General features: G+C 34.8%; 1 protein-coding gene across 3 annotated transcripts in view; it reads right to left on the bottom strand.

Moving 5' to 3' along the window:
* Nucleotides 1–8,295: 8,295 nt before the first annotated feature.
* LOC128213867 (uncharacterized) overlaps nt 8,296–18,694 on the bottom strand; it is a 29,448-nt gene continuing 19,049 nt past the window's right edge. For all 3 annotated transcript variants that reach the window (XM_052919937.1, XM_052919938.1, XM_052919936.1), the window contains exons 3-6: nt 11,239–11,342; nt 10,708–10,832; nt 10,406–10,547; nt 8,296–10,138 (exon numbers count right to left, since the gene is read on the bottom strand). In XM_052919937.1, coding sequence (XP_052775897.1) covers nt 9,943–10,138; nt 10,406–10,547; nt 10,708–10,832; nt 11,239–11,342 — 567 coding nt within the window. In that variant the 3' untranslated portion in view covers nt 8,296–9,942. The remainder of the gene's footprint in view (nt 10,139–10,405; nt 10,548–10,707; nt 10,833–11,238; nt 11,343–18,694) is intronic.

Genomic DNA, 18,694 nt, shown 5'->3' with positions numbered 1-18,694 from the left:
CGATAAACATACAGTTTTGTATGAACGTGGCTATTGATTACTGATAATGTTCGTATTTATCATGTTGCTGTAAAAAAATGAAATGCGCTTATATTGATCAAGTCAATGCAGTTATTTATTTGAGTTTCACAATGAACTTTATTGATGGATGAAAGTGAGCACAGAAACTTGAAATGTAATGAAACAATTCTAGTATACGTTTTGTAAACTCAAATTTCATTTGGCAGCTTTCCTTTTACAATATCATTTTTGTAAAGGCAAAACATGTGTTTTATGCACCACTCTTTAAGGTGCGTCCGCCCGCTCGAAACCATGTGAGATGAAATACTAGAAGAATTAATAAAATTTAAAACTTGTCCGACTCAGTATAATTGAAATCCATCCAATCACACCTTCTATCCCATTCTTCTATAGCAATTTTGATCTAAAATCTAATTTTACTTGTTTTAAAATATATGTCCCTAAATGGCGGAATATACCATTTCGAAACTCGTTTTGCTGCATATTTGATTTTGTTCCTATAAATGTTGACTATGCTATAAACCACAACTATATAAGGTCTGGGATTGTTAAGATAGAAGCCTGGCACACATGCGGTTGACTTGAGTAGCTGAGTTAATTTTCTCAAAGGAAGGGCAACATACCTTAAATTGCGGATTGAAAAAACGTAAAGTAGATGGGCGAAAATGAAATAATCTGCCACTTGGCGAGACAAAATGCACAAAGTGACAGTGTAAAATCGCAAAAATGTCGTGTATTTTTGCCCTGCCATTTAGCGTATTTTTGCCTCCCTACTTGACGTACATCCGTCCGAATATTTCGCCTATTTGGGCATGCACCACTCTTTAAGGTGCGTCCGCCCGCTCGAAACCATGTGAGATGAAATACTAGAAGAATTAATAAAATTTAAAACTTGTCCGACTCAGTATAATTTCCATCCATTTGACCGAATTTAGAATATATTGCATTACATTAAAGATATACACATTTGTAAAATCATATGCTTAAACAATGAAAATAATTCTACTTACCAACAAATTCCTAATTTGATGCAAATGTCTTTGGTTCAGCTTGACCTACATCCTCAAATTTGGGTTAAAATAGCTCATGACAACTACGGGAGATAACACCCAAAGTAATAAACAATACGAAAGAAAGTGGTTAAAAACACTATTTCTATGAACATTACATTTTAAAGAATATATTTGACTGAACAATCTAGGGTGACAAATTGTTTAATGGTTGATTTTACGATAAAAACTTCATTACTTTCTTATTTTTTACGCTTCAACTTTGCGCACGTTTTTCTCGAAATCGAGGCTATCGGTTTCGGGCCAAAAATCTCATGACGCGTCACATATTTGAGCACCATCGCGAAAGACCCGGTTTGGTTGGTACCACAATCGATGGTTTTTAAACAAACACTTCATTGAGAGCTAATCAACTTTCTCAGAATCGGCCAATGAAAGCCGATGTCATGAGCAGTTTTCACTTAAACCAACATTTAATTTCTGACGATAACGACGTTAAATTATTTCTTTCAGAAAAACAACAATTAAATATGTGTGAATTTGTGACCCTTCACTTACATTATAATTATGAAATTGCAGTAGTAAAAGTCGTTTATGCTTTTTGAAAATGTTTTATCAAGTTGACTAGCAAAATGGACGTCGACATCTATGGCGATTCAGCATTGATATTTTTATCCATACGGCGGTTATTTACTACGTTAATTTAATTTGAGGTACTGAACTCAAGAACAATGTATGTTGAGAAATTGACCTAATCCTAAGACCTTACGACGAAATTATCTCTTTTTGTTAAAGTGACACTCTTAATCAAAATCAATACAAACACATGTATAACAAACATACATTTTAGCCTTTTATTTATAAGCTGAAAACGCAAAAAACCCGACTTGTGAATGCTAAAAGATTTACTGCAATCTACTTAAGTCTCATTTAGTAGAAATACCGTGTTTTCTGCTAGTCACATTAAGTATGTTCGTTCAACCATTGCAATAAATTGTACCTTGATAATATCTTCTGATAACTGCAACAGTCTCAAAGATCTGATGGTATCAAGGCGCTAATTTTTTCCCCTGCGTTTTCGGTTTCAGGAAAATACTTGTTTTCTATTACAAACTTCTTCATTGTACTAAATTATAAAGTATCTAAACATACGCTTTTTTGGAAAACAGCAACGCGCCAAGCAGATTTATTTTTATTTTAAACAGATGGGCAAAGCAAAATAGAAACTATACGAGGGACACAGCATAACATGATCAGAAATATATTACATATATGTTGTATTTAAAACACAAGGATCGAAGCCTATGCAACATTCAATTAGAAAGAAGAAGCACCCCATTTTTTACAACAAATAGATTGCAAAATTACATTGATATCAAAATAAAGTTATATCTTAATGGCGCTTTGAACACACAACTGTTATAATGTTATTATACAAATCTTAAACAAAATGATAAATTATAATCACTAGCTATCCAAAATTACAAACTTATATCTATCGTCTGAAGTCATCATACTTCAATATATCAATGTTGTTCTTTTTGAAATTAGGACTAAAGGATGTGCTATGATAAATATTTTTTGGTACTTAATTTATATAAAAAGTACTAATATCGTCGAATATTGTTTACAATCTGTATACATAACTCATAATATACGCTAACAATGAATGCACAATTGATGATGATTGAACTTTCCATATAAGGGCCACTAATCAACGATGGTATAGTACGATCGCTTTTTCGAATGTTCAATTTGCGGTTGTTACGAAATATTATTTTAAACAAGTAGCCTGGCTTTAAATATTATTCTATGATTTCTTTACATTAACAAATTGAATTTCACTTAATTTCGGACACGCGCTCAGTATTAAATTCTGTTACGATGTTTTAGAACATTTCTCGAAAAGATGGCCCCATTGTCAAAGTCAAGATGCTACAAATGTCAAATTCATCAAATTCGAAATGACACAATGAGAAGGAAAATTTCTTGTACCATTAGATCCATTCCTTATTCCAACAAGGAAATGTTCACATGGACTTTGTCTTTTTTGAAGAGCACGTAAATGTGTTTTGGTAACGTTTGAACCTATTGTAACAGCCCAACGTTGTCCTTCTGTAAATGTTGTCATAAACGCAGAACCGTTTTTTAAGCATACGGTAAAAGATCTTCTGTTTAAAAAAACAATTACAACAAATGATATTTGGTCACCAGTTCATGTAAGCAGAACTCATGAAAGGCAATGTTTGTTATTTTAGTTAAGTATAACGTTTAACTTTGTTACTTGCGTTTGAACAAGATCAACGAATTAAACTCGACTGGTTTTCAATGTCAACATGCATTTTATATGTAAAAATATTGTTTAATCGCAGGATGATGTGGTTTAAACCTAGTTTATTCCTCCATTGTTTAATTATAAAACAATATTCGTCGCTGTTATAATCCTTCCGTGTCATGAACATGCATTACCTGACTTAATATCAGTACTAGAAAAAAATATGATGTAAGATATTGAAGAGTTCGCTTTCGATTAATGCGCCGTGTTGAACAACTTCGGACCAACTGAGGCCACCTTTGTTTAAATGAACAAATACCAAACAAGTGATTGGTATTTTTTATTTATTAAACCTTGTGTTAACCTAAAGGTAACTTCAACTAAAGAAATCTTTAACACTTGATCAGGATAAAGATTATAAGTTTCTTCCATGGCCGAGAGTGTAAGATAGGTTCATTCCGACCCGAGCGTAGGGTGTTTTGCGGAAACGAGGTTTACCCTTTCTTACGCGAGCGGCTATGGTAGATGCTTTTTCTCCCACCTCAGTTAAAAATAATTAAGTAAAAATGAGTTTTTTGCTGGAACTCTTTTGTGCATAGTGAAAATAATTGCGTATGGATATGAGATAATTCGTGGTTGTCATGGATATGAGCGCAGTGATTCCGATTAAATCAATAGTAAAATCGGTCTTTAAATAGTCCTAAGGAGAGTGAACCATTATTTCTTGAATGGTGCGTGAAAACTGTTTTATGGTGACATTCGAAGCGAGAAATAATTAACTAGCATTCTAAATATTGCCACAAGACAAGGTTTCCATGATGCTACAGACAACAGTCTTCAACAAGGGAGGTAATTGCAATGTGGTGACCATTAAAAAGGAGTTCCATATGGGCATTTTATCTTTGCCCGTGGGCAAGATAAGAATATCTAGCATGGTTAAATTATTGGATGTACTTATCTGAGGTGGGAGAAAAGTTGTATCCATAAAACTTCACATAATAATATATCGGCAGTAAATAAATAAAAATGTTAAACATCCTGATATTATATACACGACGTGTATATAATATCAGGATGTTTAACATTTATTTATATATTAAACGTGATATTATTCAATAATCCTATATATATATATCTTTAATTCATAAAAATAAAAACAGTTTGTCACATTTCAATTCCTCCATGCTTGTATACAATATCAGTGATACAATCACATTACATAATTTGCAGTCCAGACGACAACCTTTATATGGAACTGCAACCTATCTCTTCAAAAATCGGAGCTGCAACCTATCATTTTCTTTTCGTGCTCATATCTTTTAAAATCATTAAAATATTCGTTGCCAAATGCATATGCCTGTTATGTCTAAACAAAACTTAAGTGTTTTTTTGCGATTTTCCCAAATTACAACCTCATTTTCTGCTAAATCCGAGCCAAAATGATAAATGGAACTGTAACCTACCAGTCGGATTTCGTACATTTTGGAATCATTGCAGAAGTGTTCTCGAGAACGGTTAAAGTTTCAAGGAAAACATGGATATGCTAATACACACTAGGTAGGTGGGCATATGATAGGCTATGTTAAAAAATAAAGAAACTTTTATAATTATATGTATTGCCTTGATTTTCGGCTCGAGTCGAGCGTTTTGGTGACGCCATCTTGCACTGAAACCTACCATTTGGTCACGTGGATTCCCCGCCGTGGTATAACGATGACGCAACCATGTATTAACCACCGATGAATTCTTATTGTGTAGGTTAAACGATTTAAACGTCCTTTTAATCAATCACAATACGCATAAACTGTTATTCAAAATCTATCAATGCACAATATAAACCAACATTGCTATTAAGGACCTTCCACAGTACAAAAGTGGGTGGGAAAAGCAAACAATCAAACAAAAATTAACAATTAAGTTTTCGGGTACGATATTTTTTAGAGTCAAACATACTGCCGGGATGCTTTAAGAAGTAGAGCAATTGTTACGAAGGAATAATTATATCAAAGATTTGTATAAGTTCCGTTTGCGTTGAAACGAAATTGTTTTCATCAATATAAACATCTTTTGTCAAAAATGTTACAAACTCTCTAGACAATAACATAGTGTTTTTGGTGAACAACTAACTAGGAAGTATAATCGGGACAATATTGCTTTAAATGCTCTTCCAGGTTACAAAAAAGCAAATACCTATATCAAAATTGAAGTAATCACCACGAAACTTATTATCTGTTTAAGGGAAAATGTCCAACATTTTGGTTCCAAAGACAATTATTTTAAACGGAATCGTTTATGGTTAGTCAAATGCAGATTTTACGGTTTGTTTTATCATTACGAAATAATGCGTTGCTTATCATTAGGAGTGTTAAAACTAAGACTCTGACGGCTTATAACCTTCAGCAAAAAGAATGTTTATATACGCTCAAATATTGTCTTTGAAGTCCACAATCTTTGAATAGCGTTACTAATGCGATTCAACTAAATAATTAAGAGCTAATCAATGTTCATACAATTGGCCAATGAACGCCGATGTTATGAACATTTTTCTAACGTTTTTTCACTTAAACCAACATTATTTTCTGAGAAATTGACCTAATCCTAAGACCGTACGACGGAATTTTCTCTTTTTGTTAAAGTGACACTCTTATTCAAAATCAATACAAACACAAGTATGACAAACATACATTTTGAGTGAGTAGCCCTAAACTTCTTACTAAAGAATGCATTTCAGGAAACTATTATTTACTGATAACAATATTATAGCCGTTTATTTAAAAGCTGAAAACGAAAAAAATCAAATTAAACTCGATATCCTTTATAAGCACCATTGTTTTCGACAGACATTAATCGTTTTTGGTATATTAAAACAATTGTATTGATTGTTTTAAATCTTAATTGGGACTAATAGTGCATCTTTAACCCGCGTATAGTTAAGGCAACACCGCAAAGGCACCCAAAGACAACATTTCGGGCGGATCTGTATTTTACTTTGGTAAACTGCTTTGTTCTATTAATGTTTATAAGGGCCATGAGAAATTAGTGTCAAGATGAATTGTCATAATCAATTAATTTTTTTCATATACAAGTAAATATAATGGAATTTTTGGGACAGACATCGTAGCCAAACATTTTACGAAGTCCTTGTTTAACAACATTTCATTTCTAAGGCCTTACATATACTAAACTAAATCATCGGTTTAGTCGAAACAAAGTAAGCCAAAGTCGTTGGGACCTCTGGAAATACTTCGAGATAACGAAGATCCGACGAAACCGACACACAAATAATGTCTCACTTAACCAAACATATTCGATAAAAACATCGACATTACCAGAATAATGAGAAACGGTCGACATAGCGAGTTTTTATTGTAAATGTTTATTCTATTCATGCTTTTTAATGTATGTAATGCTATATTGCTCTAATATTAATAAAACAACACATGTATAGATTGGGAAAGTCTGTCAATGACCAAAGCTATACCTCTGTGATCCAAGAACAAATTGGTCACAAAGAAATCGGCAAAACGTCAGGAGACACAACTTGCGGACGAACACTCATGCGAAGGTAGAAGTACCTCGCGATATGTATGTCTCTTCTATTGGGCGTCATGTTTCGTCGTCAGAGACACACCTTGGGGGACGTACACTCATGTGGACGTCTGAGTTATTCAGGATCGTTGTGCCTTGCATTTCGCTATCATGCTTTGTCATCAGGTATATGTCTCAAAGCGGAAGTACCGTTGTTGAATAAAAATCATACTATAAAGGGGCGCCCGCATGTTGTATTGGTTCAGATATAACAAGTGAACAAACTACTATATGCATTCCATGGCGCAGAGGATAACAACCAGAACACATGTGGACCATGACTGATGAATTCATGTTTCGAAAAACCTGTATAATTTTGTCATATTCACAAATACACATATGGCAGTGTTACATACTTACAAGTCTAGTAGATCGCATATGATTAAGTATCATCGATGTTAAACTGTTTATTCTATTGAGATTAACTAGAGGCAAGTGTTATGGATGTTATAATGTCTATGCCTTGGCTGGTACAAGCCACTTACAATTATGGATGATATAAAGCTTATGAAATATAGGTAACCTCGTACTAGACACATAGTATATACATGTATGATATCTATTATGCTAAATTAACTAGTACTAGCAAATAATTATGAATAAAGTTATGTTTATGCTGTGAAGGTTAACTCGAACAAGCTAATTACTATTTTGAATGCTGTAATGTTTACGCTGTTGTAGAGGTTGATTCGTACTAGCCAAGTAGTATTTGTATTTATGTTGTTATGTTTAAGATATTGATTAAAACGCGGTCTAGCCAATTACTAATATGGATTTTGTTATTTTTGTGCTTGTTCCAGCCAATTACTATTATGGAAGCTGTAATGTTTAAAGGCCTAGTTAAAAAAATGGTTGACATGATAATCCCCTGTTGTGCATATCCTGCTAATTGCACTGATGTCACAGTACGGGCCAATTTCCTGTGTATTTGTTTATTGGCTCAAGGCCATTTAGGGTCCATTCCTATAATAATACTTTCAAAACTGCACAGTAGGATGCTCAGGGATCAAGGCAAGCAGATTAAGATCAACATTTTGTTTTTTTGTTGGGAGGGGGGGGGTAGAAGGCTGAAACTAGGCCTTAAAACTTTGCAGGATAAATCCGTCCAGCCAATTAATAATTTGGATGCTTTAATGCTTATGCTTTGGAAGTTAATTCGTGCTAACTAATTATTAATATGGATGCTATCATGCTTATGATTTAGAGGTTAACTTGTTCTAACTAATTAATAGTGTAGATGCTATCATGCTTATGCTGTGGAGGTGAACTCGTTCCAGCCAACTTTTTTATGTATGCTGTAATGTTATGCTATAGAGGTAACTCGTCAAATAGCTTCTTTAAATTGCTAAGTGCTGCTTTAACAGTGCCTCTGCTTATCATGTGTTATTTTGAAAAAAAAACAACTGTTTATTTATTTAATCTTATCAACATATGATGAATTTGTACGTTTGTAAACATTGCAATAGCTTAAGCTTTTTAATGCTTTAAAATGTTGAAAATGTTAACATATACAAAAGACACTATCAGTATTTGTTAAATATGTGTAAAGAACACGTCGATTTCTCTTTGTTATTTATAATACAAGAAATCCAACGTAAACAAAACATCATTCTTTATAATTCTTTTTTCAGATTCATGTTTGCTTTGGTAATATTTAAATTTCACAGTATAAATCAAGTTTTTTTCAGCTTTTAATGGGAGATGAATATTAGATAAAATTTAAATTGTAAAATTTGTTGAACATTTAGTATTTTTGCTTTACCCTTGCGATATATTGTCTTGATAATATCTTCTGATAACCGCCACAGTCTCAAAGAACTGATGGTATCAAGGCGCTAAGATTTTCTCTGGCGTATTCGATTTCAGAAAAATACTGGTTTTCTCTTACAAACGTCTTTATTGTGCTTAATTATAAAGTATCTAAACATAGATGTTTTTGGAAAACAGCAAGGAGCCAAGCAGTTTTTGTTTTCATTTTAAACATAAGGTCAAAGCAAAACAGAATCTATATGAGAGCCACAGCATTACATGATAAGAAATAGAGATTACATATATGTTGTAATTAAAACAAAAGGATCAAAGCCGAACAAACACTCAATGAGAGACAGGAGGCACCACATTACAACAAATAGCAAAACAGCAAATCACATTGATATCAAAATAAAGTTATTACTTCATGGCGCTTTGAACACACAACTGTTAAAATGTTATTCTAAAAATCTTAAACAAAATGATAGATTATCATCAATAGCTATCCAGAATTACAGACTTACATCTATCGTCTGATGTCATGATACTTCAATATATCAATGTTGTTCGTTTTGAAATTATGATTAAAGCATGTGATACAATAACCTACTTTTGTACTAAATAATATCGTCGAATATTGTTTTTAAGCTGTATACACAATTCATAATATACGCTAACAATTAATAAAGCAGCACAATTGATGATAATTGAACTATCCATAGAGGGGGTACTTATCAACGATGGTATAGTACGATCGCTTTTTGGAATATTCTATTTTCGGTTGTTACGAACTATTAACTTAAACAAGTACCCAGGCTGGAAATATTATTATGATTTTTTTACATTAACAAGTTGAATTTCAATATGTTTTGACACTCGTTTAATATTTAATTTTCTTACGATGTTTTAGAACGCTCCTCGAAAAGATGGCCCCATTGTCAAAGTTAAGATGCTACAAATGTCAAATTCGAAATAACACACTCTAGACGAGGAAGATTTTCTAGTAACATTAGATCCATTACTTATACCAACAAGGAAATATTCACATGGACTTTGTCTTTTTTGAAAAGCACGTAAATGTGTTTTGGTAACGTTTGAACCTATTGTAACAGCCCAACGTTGTCCTTCTGTAAATGATGTCATAAACTCAGGACTGGTTTTTTAAGCATACGGTAAAAGATCTTCTGTTTAAAAAAACAATTACAACAAATGATAAGTCAATATACACAACCACAAATTATTTATATTTAGCATGGTTGAAAAGAGTGCTTTTGGGTTTGTTCATTCAAAATGTACGCACTAATTTATTCCATCCGCATGACTTGCGCTACATTCAATATCGCCTTCATACGTCGTGAAGAAGGCGCTCGTCTGACCTCCACAACCTTCATACTGGGCTGATGCAAACATAATATCGTTTGCAAACTGAGCCATTTCGGACGTGCAGCTGCCGGAAGGTTGGACGCTTAGGCAGGAAACATAGGTTGATAATGCACTGAAACCAAACATACACCGTAAGACGACTTCAGGGGTAAACAATTTCAGTCAACATCTTTTGTACTTTTCAAAATACGCAATAAACTTAAAGATTTGATATTTTTTCTCCCAATTATCAAACGATAAGTCTAATTTCGGACATTCATCGTTTTTTTAACACGTATAAGCATACACATTAATTGCCTAATACTGTATCGATTACAATATTTAATCATTTGTTTTCTAAAACATAAAACCAATATATTAAACTTTATTCATACTTTACCTGCAGTAAGATATCTTATAGTTAGCATAGTCCTGTGGAACATAATAGTCTAAAATGGCGCTTGTAAGGGCCGCACTCATAACTGACAAGCACTGGTCATCGAAGAGTTGAGAGGCACAGTGGGTCAACATTCCAGTAGTAACTGCAACATACAGACTGCAGTTTGTATCTCAAAACAAAGCAAACATAGTTGCCGTAAAAAATATGGATTATGATTCAATTTTAATTTTCATTTTCTAACCAATACTTATCAGATACGCCAATCAATACTAGATATTCATATTTCTCGGATATTGCCTTACGTTCCGTGTTGGCGCACATGGCTCTATTCACCATTTTGATCACGCTTGGGTCTAAATAGAAGTTCTGGTCAGTCTGATAGCAGTCTCCAACCGCTTCCGTAAAACATTTTATGTTACACTCGACGCTGAAATAATTATATTACTGTTGACATCATGAATAATTAGGTGATAATTAAAACAATATGTGTTTCTAAGTAAATCACGTAAAATGGAAACTATTTACTGTAGAACGAAAAAAGTTTAATTTTGTCAACTCTTTGCCAATTCTTCAGGCGAAAATTTTAAGTCTAGCTTTTTGTTCATGAGTACCTATTTGGGGGAAGAAAGCCAAAAATGTGACAAGAAGACCTCGTGATGTTTATAAAAATCCACAGTATCTAAAAGTTTATTTTTGACAATAACTTTATGCCAGTGCCTCATCTGTTATGGTGAGTTTTTGTTTTAGGGTATATGTCTCTTATATGTTTTTTTGTTGTGTGTTTTTCTTTTTTCTCTAGATATATATTGCTGTCTGTACAAAACAAACCATACTTTCCACAAATACTCGAAAGTTGGTCAACAGTTGAGTTAGTAATAGCAGCTGTGGCAAATGGGCATGACAGCAATCTTTCTCCAATTGTAGTCATCTCACAACTCTGGGGGAGTAAAGGGGTTCAATTACAACATAATACAATACACGATGCACTTTAAATTAAAATGTAACCACACGATACATTTCCCTTGTTATGGAGTCTTCAAATAAATATTGCTGCAGTTTATACACTTCAAATTCAACTTAAGACCACACATTTTAAAGTTATACGTTCAGCGGTCATTAGAAAAATACGTGAGCATAAATAAAATTAAAATTTTATGATATACTAGTTCATATCATATTCATTTGATGTTACATTTCAATTTTTTATAAAGAAAACTCGCATTTGTTGATATTTTGGAGATCAAAGATATCAACTTTCGAATTACCCGCCACAGTTCGTAGCCGTTCGTAGCCAGCTTCGGAATCGATCATTTGCATAATACATGAATGAAGCGCCCGTATGTAAACAACCGATACTGGCGATAGCGACTTTCATTCAGCTACCAACATGATCAAAAGAAATGTTTCTACCAGTTACTCTTGAGGTTAGAGCGTTATTTTATTTTACTTCTAACCGACCTTTTAATGAGGTAATGAACGAACTTGCATTTTATTGTTTATATTTTCTAAATTCTACCATAAATCAAAAGGCATGTCTACAGTAACTGAAGTGGGTGGGGTAAAATTAAGTTAATATTCAATCGCGCCTAATTTATCATAGATATCGTACAGTATTATGTTTTGAGCAACGCATACTTGTAAGTAAACGTGCATTTGATTTCTGGACCATTAATTCATGATTGGTTGACTTATTTCTATTGTAAAAAAGATGAAACTAAAAGTAAATCACGTAGTGATCTGCATGGGTGTCAGGTAGATAATTTACTGTACAGTATAGATAAAATTCTTATTTTTGTATTTTCAGTCACCTCCAAGCATTCCCTTATTATTTTTGTATTTTCAGTCACCTCCAAGCATTCCCTTATCCCAAATTGATATTAAAAGAGAATGTTGATGAGCCTGATCCGTCGATTCAAATACCATAACTCAGCCAACAGCGTAAGTTTATAACACGTACATCATCTTAGAAATCCATTTTAAATGTGTATTTGAATGTACTTGAATGATGCATTAAGAATTAAGAATCCAAAACTAGATCACTCTATAATTTGACACTTCACATAAGTGAAACCACAAGTTGATCAAGTAATAATTAATATGTTTGGGGGGGGGGGGCACAATTATGTTTGGTGGGTACTTCTTTCCATATTGTTTTTTATATTGTATATTTTAAAGCTGAATTCTCACTAATTGACCGTTTTGACTTCTTATATATCATTTGTCTTTAATTGCCATTATACTTCCCAAATGTTCTTCAAGTTTCCAAAACATGTCAGTATTTGCAATTGAAATGTGAACATGTAAGAATTATGCAACAGTCAATTGTAACTACGCCCCCCAATCCCCCCAGGTCCGGCGAAATGGGCCGTGTTTTACCTCCAATGTGAACCTGGGTGAATGCGGTGGTTTTGTCTAGTGCTTAAATATCGGGGAATGAGCCTTACCTTTGATCCCCGTGGGTGCAGTTGCATTTGGTGGGGATTTTACCAGCAGTTCAGGGATATTTTCTGGACCTAAAGTCAAAGTCCCTGCTTCCCGCACCGGTGGGGGTGGGCATGGTTACAACTAACTGGTTTGTTGTTTTGGAATAAATGTAAACAAGTTGATCAATAATGAGAGTAAGCTTCAGGGCTTTTTCTATAGTACCCACAGCTCAGACTATCAGACCCATTCCCAAAGCAACATATACAATATTTTTTCCCAATCTTCAGAAAAAAATCCTAGTCAAACAAAGGCAAAAAAAACAAACGTTTTTATGGAAGTCTTTTTACCTGTACTGGCTCATTCAGCATCCTAATTAACCATGTGTTATGTAATCTAAAGTTTTGGAAATATATGAAATCAGAAATTATTGATTTTCATCACATTCAGAGATCGATCAGTATGAAATATTTTGTGTCATGATTTATTGCGAAAGATATTTATACCCCGAGTATTGATATTTCAGGCATTTAAGGTCTTTTGAACGGGAAAATAAACTTATTTATAAAAAATTCTCTATTCGCAGGAGACTGAAAGTCTTGTTTTTTTAACTGTAAAATTTCCCTATTTAGGAATATTTGCGACTCAAAATTCCCAAAATGTCTAGTGCCTTTTGCCAAACAAAGCGCTGCGCTATTTTAAAGGTACAATTTTACTTGTAATATTATTTATTATCTTTAGAAACAAGTGAGCAAGCTGACAAAGCTGCAACTTCAGGGAGCAATTATAAGGGTCATCAAGATGGAGCCAGGATTCATGATGCTCGTATTAGAGGTGCTGGACCAGAGTCTGAGGAAGGGAGTAGAACTCGAAGCTGGTTTGAGTGTGCTTCAACTGCCGGGACATTTCAATGCAGAGTTAAAAAGTATGTTGTCGCCGGGAGGCCAGTCTTTCTCAAACTGCTGTAAGAACCTTATAGAAACTAAAATTCAGTATAGATCTAAGACATGAGTGTACCTAAATGTTAAATGAAGTTGATATTTATGAACAATATTATAACATTTCATGTGAATTTAAAAGCTGGTTTTACATTATTTAATACTGCTAATGAGTTCTTGAAAATTTGTACTGAAAAATGGATACTTGACAACTCATTTGCATGTTTGTACTTCATAGGAAGTCTAGTGTTGTATTTTTCTAAAAAATATGGTTTTAAACATCTTAACATGCATGTAGTCACACACAGGCAGACCAAGTTAAATTGTTGGCATGTATGAAATATGGGCAGTGTTATTTTATAAACGTTTAAAAGCTATTTTATATGCTGGCAAAGTTTGTATCTACTAAGTTATTAAAAGCACTCCTGTTTAGGTGAGTGCTGAGAACTTTCTTGAACATTCGTACTGAAGTAAGTATGACTTAATAGTAGCACATCACTGGATATTTCTTATTTTTAATCTTAGTATCTGTGAATTATGCTACTGACTTTTGATAAACCTTCCCTCTTTCAGGACTCTGACCTCCTTGTTTTGAATGAAGAAGTTCTAACCCTTGCCCATTTGATGAGGCAGGATTTCTTGTGTTCATTGATGAGGAGGACCAGGCGCAACCCAACCGCTACTAGGCGACTTATATTGTGTTCTGACACAGAGTTATTTTTGGGCTGGTGACAAGAGGGCTATTCCCTTATGTTGTGTGGAGAGTCCAGGAAACCTTCCCGATTCCCTACGAACAATACACTGGCCTTGTGCAAAGGAGGGTTCAGTAGATGAACACAATTTTTGCAGACGGATCGTATCTGTTCTCTTGATTTTCTTAAATATTAAAATATGATATAAACAATATCAGGTCATTTTTGTATACTTTTGTGAATGACTTGTTATTTTATAAATACTGATTTGTACTGTCTTTGGTTGCTAAACTGTCATTAAGTAATTATCTCGTTTCAATTTGAAAGCCAGAAAACCTGCATGTTATGTATACTCATGTTATTGTTTATATTTATGCCCCCTCCGAGGAAGAGGGGTATATTGCATTGCACATGTTGGTCGGACGATTCGCAGCTTTGTTGGTAGACCAAAGCTTGTCTAAGTGATAACTCAACAACTGAAGGACAGATGGTTATCAAACTTGACATGAATGTTGGGCCTGACCAGTAGATAACCCTATTGATTTAAGGGGTCATCAGGTCCAAGTTCAAGATCACAGTGACCTTTAATGGTATAAAGTTGTTAAAGCTTGTCCGAGAAATAACTCAAAAATACCTGAACGTACGGTATGGTTATCAAATTTGACATGGAGGCTGGGCCTGATTAGTAGATGACCCCTATTGATTTTAGGAGTCATTGGGCCAATGGTAACAGTCACAGTGACCTTTAAGTTGAAAAGGTTAACAAAGATTCTCTGAGTGATATCACAACAATGTCTGGCCCTATGATCATCAAACTTGACATTGAGGCTGGGTATGACCATAACTGATTTAAGGAGTCATTGGCCCTAAGTGACGAAAGTGCGTTAAGAATGAACGAGTGATAAATCAACAATGCCTGCACCCATGGCTCTCAAACATGATAAGGGAATTTGGCTTTACCAGTAGATGGTTCATTTTGATTTCAGGGGTAATCAGGTCAAAGGTGAAGGTTACAGTGACCTTGAAAGCATATTCGTGTGATTACTTGACAATGCCTGCACCCATGGTTCTCAAACTTGCCATCTAGGTTGGGGGTGACCAGTTGATGATCTTATAGATCTTGAAGTCAGAGGTCAACCTATATGCATGATTAAGTATTTTGTCATATTCACTTATTTCCTGCTGCTGAAAGGATATATTTTTATCTGCAAATATCAGTCATCATCTGAACATGATTTAGAACTTTACTTACTATCCTCACACTTTGAACGGTCATAATCTTAAAACTGCCGCAAAGGCATCTAATGTCAATGACAAGTCAGCTGTCATTTCAGTCTTTGCATATTTAATTCAATTTGCGGAATAAGCCTGACAACTTGGCGCTCCTCAAGGGGAGGGGGTTCATATGTTTGACAAACATCTCTTGTTTTTCTGTTTAAAAACGCTTTCAAATGACACTCGAGCAGTATGTCTGTTTGAATCCAAATTTCACATTTTATCTTTAAAATGTGTCATACCTTTCTCAACCTTGTTTAGAAATAATAAAATGGACCTAAAGCAGGCTCAATTTTGATACAGCCCATTTCTTAAGTAGAAAAAAGATTAATGCAAAAAAACACTTTCCCACAAAGAAGTAAATAACTGAAATAAAACCATGAAGATCCCACAGTTTGTTGACTTCTTCTTGATTTAAAAACTCAAATCTTATATATCCGATAACTTGTGTAAGCAAAATAGTAAATAAGAGGGCCAAATGGCACTGAATCGCTCACCTGTCATATATTGCACATTCTTCCATTATATACAAATATTAAAAACCTAAGCCTATGAACACGGGGCGTGGCCAATTTTGACCCCAGGGCTAAAGTTTGAACAATCTTAATAGTGGTCCGATAAACAATGCTTCATACCAAATATCTAAGGCCTTCGCCTTTTGGTTTCGGAGAAGAAGATTTTTTAAGTTTTCATCATATACATATATATAAGGAAACCCATGACCGCCCGGGTGGGGCCATTTTTTGACCCCAGGGCCAAAGATTGAACAATATTGGTACAAGTCAACTAGATGATATATCATGCCAAATATCTAAGCTCTTGTCACTACTTGATTTTACATGCGTATCTATATATGTATATTTGTTATTAATTGTTGTATGTGGCCCATATTGAAAATTGGTATGTGCACTAACCCATCAGCCCCGGGGTGTGGCCAATTTTGACCCCAGGGCCATAATTTGAACAAACTTTGTAGAGTTCCACTAGACGATGAATCATGCCAAATATCTAAGCTCTAAGCAACGTAAGTTCAGAGGAGATGATTTTTGAAGTTTTCACTATAAACATATAGAGAAAACCCATGACCCCCCCAAGGGGGCAGGGCCAATTTTGACCCCAAGGCCATAATTTGAACAACCTCTGTAAAGGTCCACTAGACGATGAATCATGCCAAATATCTAAGCTCTAGTCCAAGTAAGTTAAGAGGAGAAGATTTTTGAAGTTTTAACTATAAACATATCAAGTATACCCATGACCCCCCGGGGTGGGGCCAATTTTGACCCCAAGGCCATAATTTGAACAATATTTGTAGAGGTCCACTAGACGATGAATCATGCCAAATATCTAAGCTCTAGTCCAAGTAAGTTCAAAGGAGAAGATTTTTGAAGTTTTCACTATAAACATATAGAGAAAACCCATGACCCCCCGGGGCGGGGCCAATTTTGACCCCAAGGCCATAATTTGAACAATCTTTGTAAAGGTCCACTAGACGATGAATCATGCCAAATATCTAAGCTCTAGTCCAAGTAAGTTAAGAGAAGATTTTTGAAGTTTTAACTATAAACATATAGAGAAAACCCATCAGCCCCGGGGTGTGGCCAATTTTGACCCCAGGGCCATAATTTGAACAAACTTTGTAGAGTTCCACTAGACGATGAATCATGCCAAATATCTAAGCTCTAAGCAACGTAAGTTCAGAGGAGATGATTTTTGAAGTTTTCACTATAAACATATAGAGAAAACCCATGACCCCCCCAAGGGGGCAGGGCCAATTTTGACCCCAAGGCCATAATTTGAACAACCTCTGTAAAGGTCCACTAGACGATGAATCATGCCAAATATCTAAGCTCTAGTCCAAGTAAGTTAAGAGGAGAAGATTTTTGAAGTTTTAACTATAAACATATCAAGTATACCCATGACCCCCCGGGGTGGGGCCAATTTTGACCCCAAGGCCATAATTTGAACAATATTTGTAGAGGTCCACTAGACGATGAATCATGCCAAATATCTAAGCTCTAGTCCAAGTAAGTTCAAAGGAGAAGATTTTTGAAGTTTTCACTATAAACATATAGAGAAAACCCATGACCCCCCGGGGCGGGGCCAATTTTGACCCCAAGGCCATAATTTGAACAATCTTTGTAAAGGTCCACTAGACGATGAATCATGCCAAATATCTAAGCTCTAGTCCAAGTAAGTTAAGAGAAGATTTTTGAAGTTTTAACTATAAACATATAGAGAAAACCCATCAGCCCCGGGGTGTGGCCAATTTTGACCCCAGGGCCATAATTTGAACAAACTTTGTAGAGTTCCACTAGACGATGAATCATGCCAAATATCTAAGCTCTAAGCAACGTAAGTTCAGAGGAGATGATTTTTGAAGTTTTCACTATAAACATATAGAGAAAACCCATGACCCCCCCAAGTGGGCAGGGCCAATTTTGACCCCAAGGCCATAATTTGAACAATCTTTGTAGAGGTCCACTAGACGATGAATCATGCCAAATATCTAAGCTCTAGTCCAAGTAAGTTAAGAGGAGAAGATTTTTGAAGTTTTAAACTATAAACATATCAAGTATACCCATGACCCCCCGGGGTGGGGCCAATTTTGACCCCAAGGCCATAATTTGAACAATCTTTGTAGAGGTCCACTAGACGATGAATCATGCCAAATATCTAAGCTCTAGTCCAAGTAAGTTCAAAGGAGAAGATTTTTGAAGTTTTCACTATAAACATATAGAGAAAACCCATGACCCCCCGGGGCGGGGCCAATTTTGACCCCAAGGCCATAATTTGAACAATCTTTGTAAAGGTCCACTAGACGATGAATCATGCCAAATATCTAAGCTCTAGTCCAAGTAAGTTAAGAGGAGAAGATTTTTGAAGTTTTAACTATAAACATATCAAGTATACCCATGACCCCCGGGGTGGGGCCAATTTTGACCCCAAGGCCATAATTTGAACAA

The sequence above is a fragment of the Mya arenaria genome, chromosome 13 (genome assembly GCF_026914265.1).
Source record: "Mya arenaria isolate MELC-2E11 chromosome 13, ASM2691426v1".
In the NCBI taxonomy this organism is placed as follows: domain Eukaryota; kingdom Metazoa; phylum Mollusca; class Bivalvia; order Myida; family Myidae; genus Mya; species Mya arenaria.
Note: the sequence above shows the minus strand (reverse complement) of the source record. Positions and strands in the feature narration are given on the sequence as shown.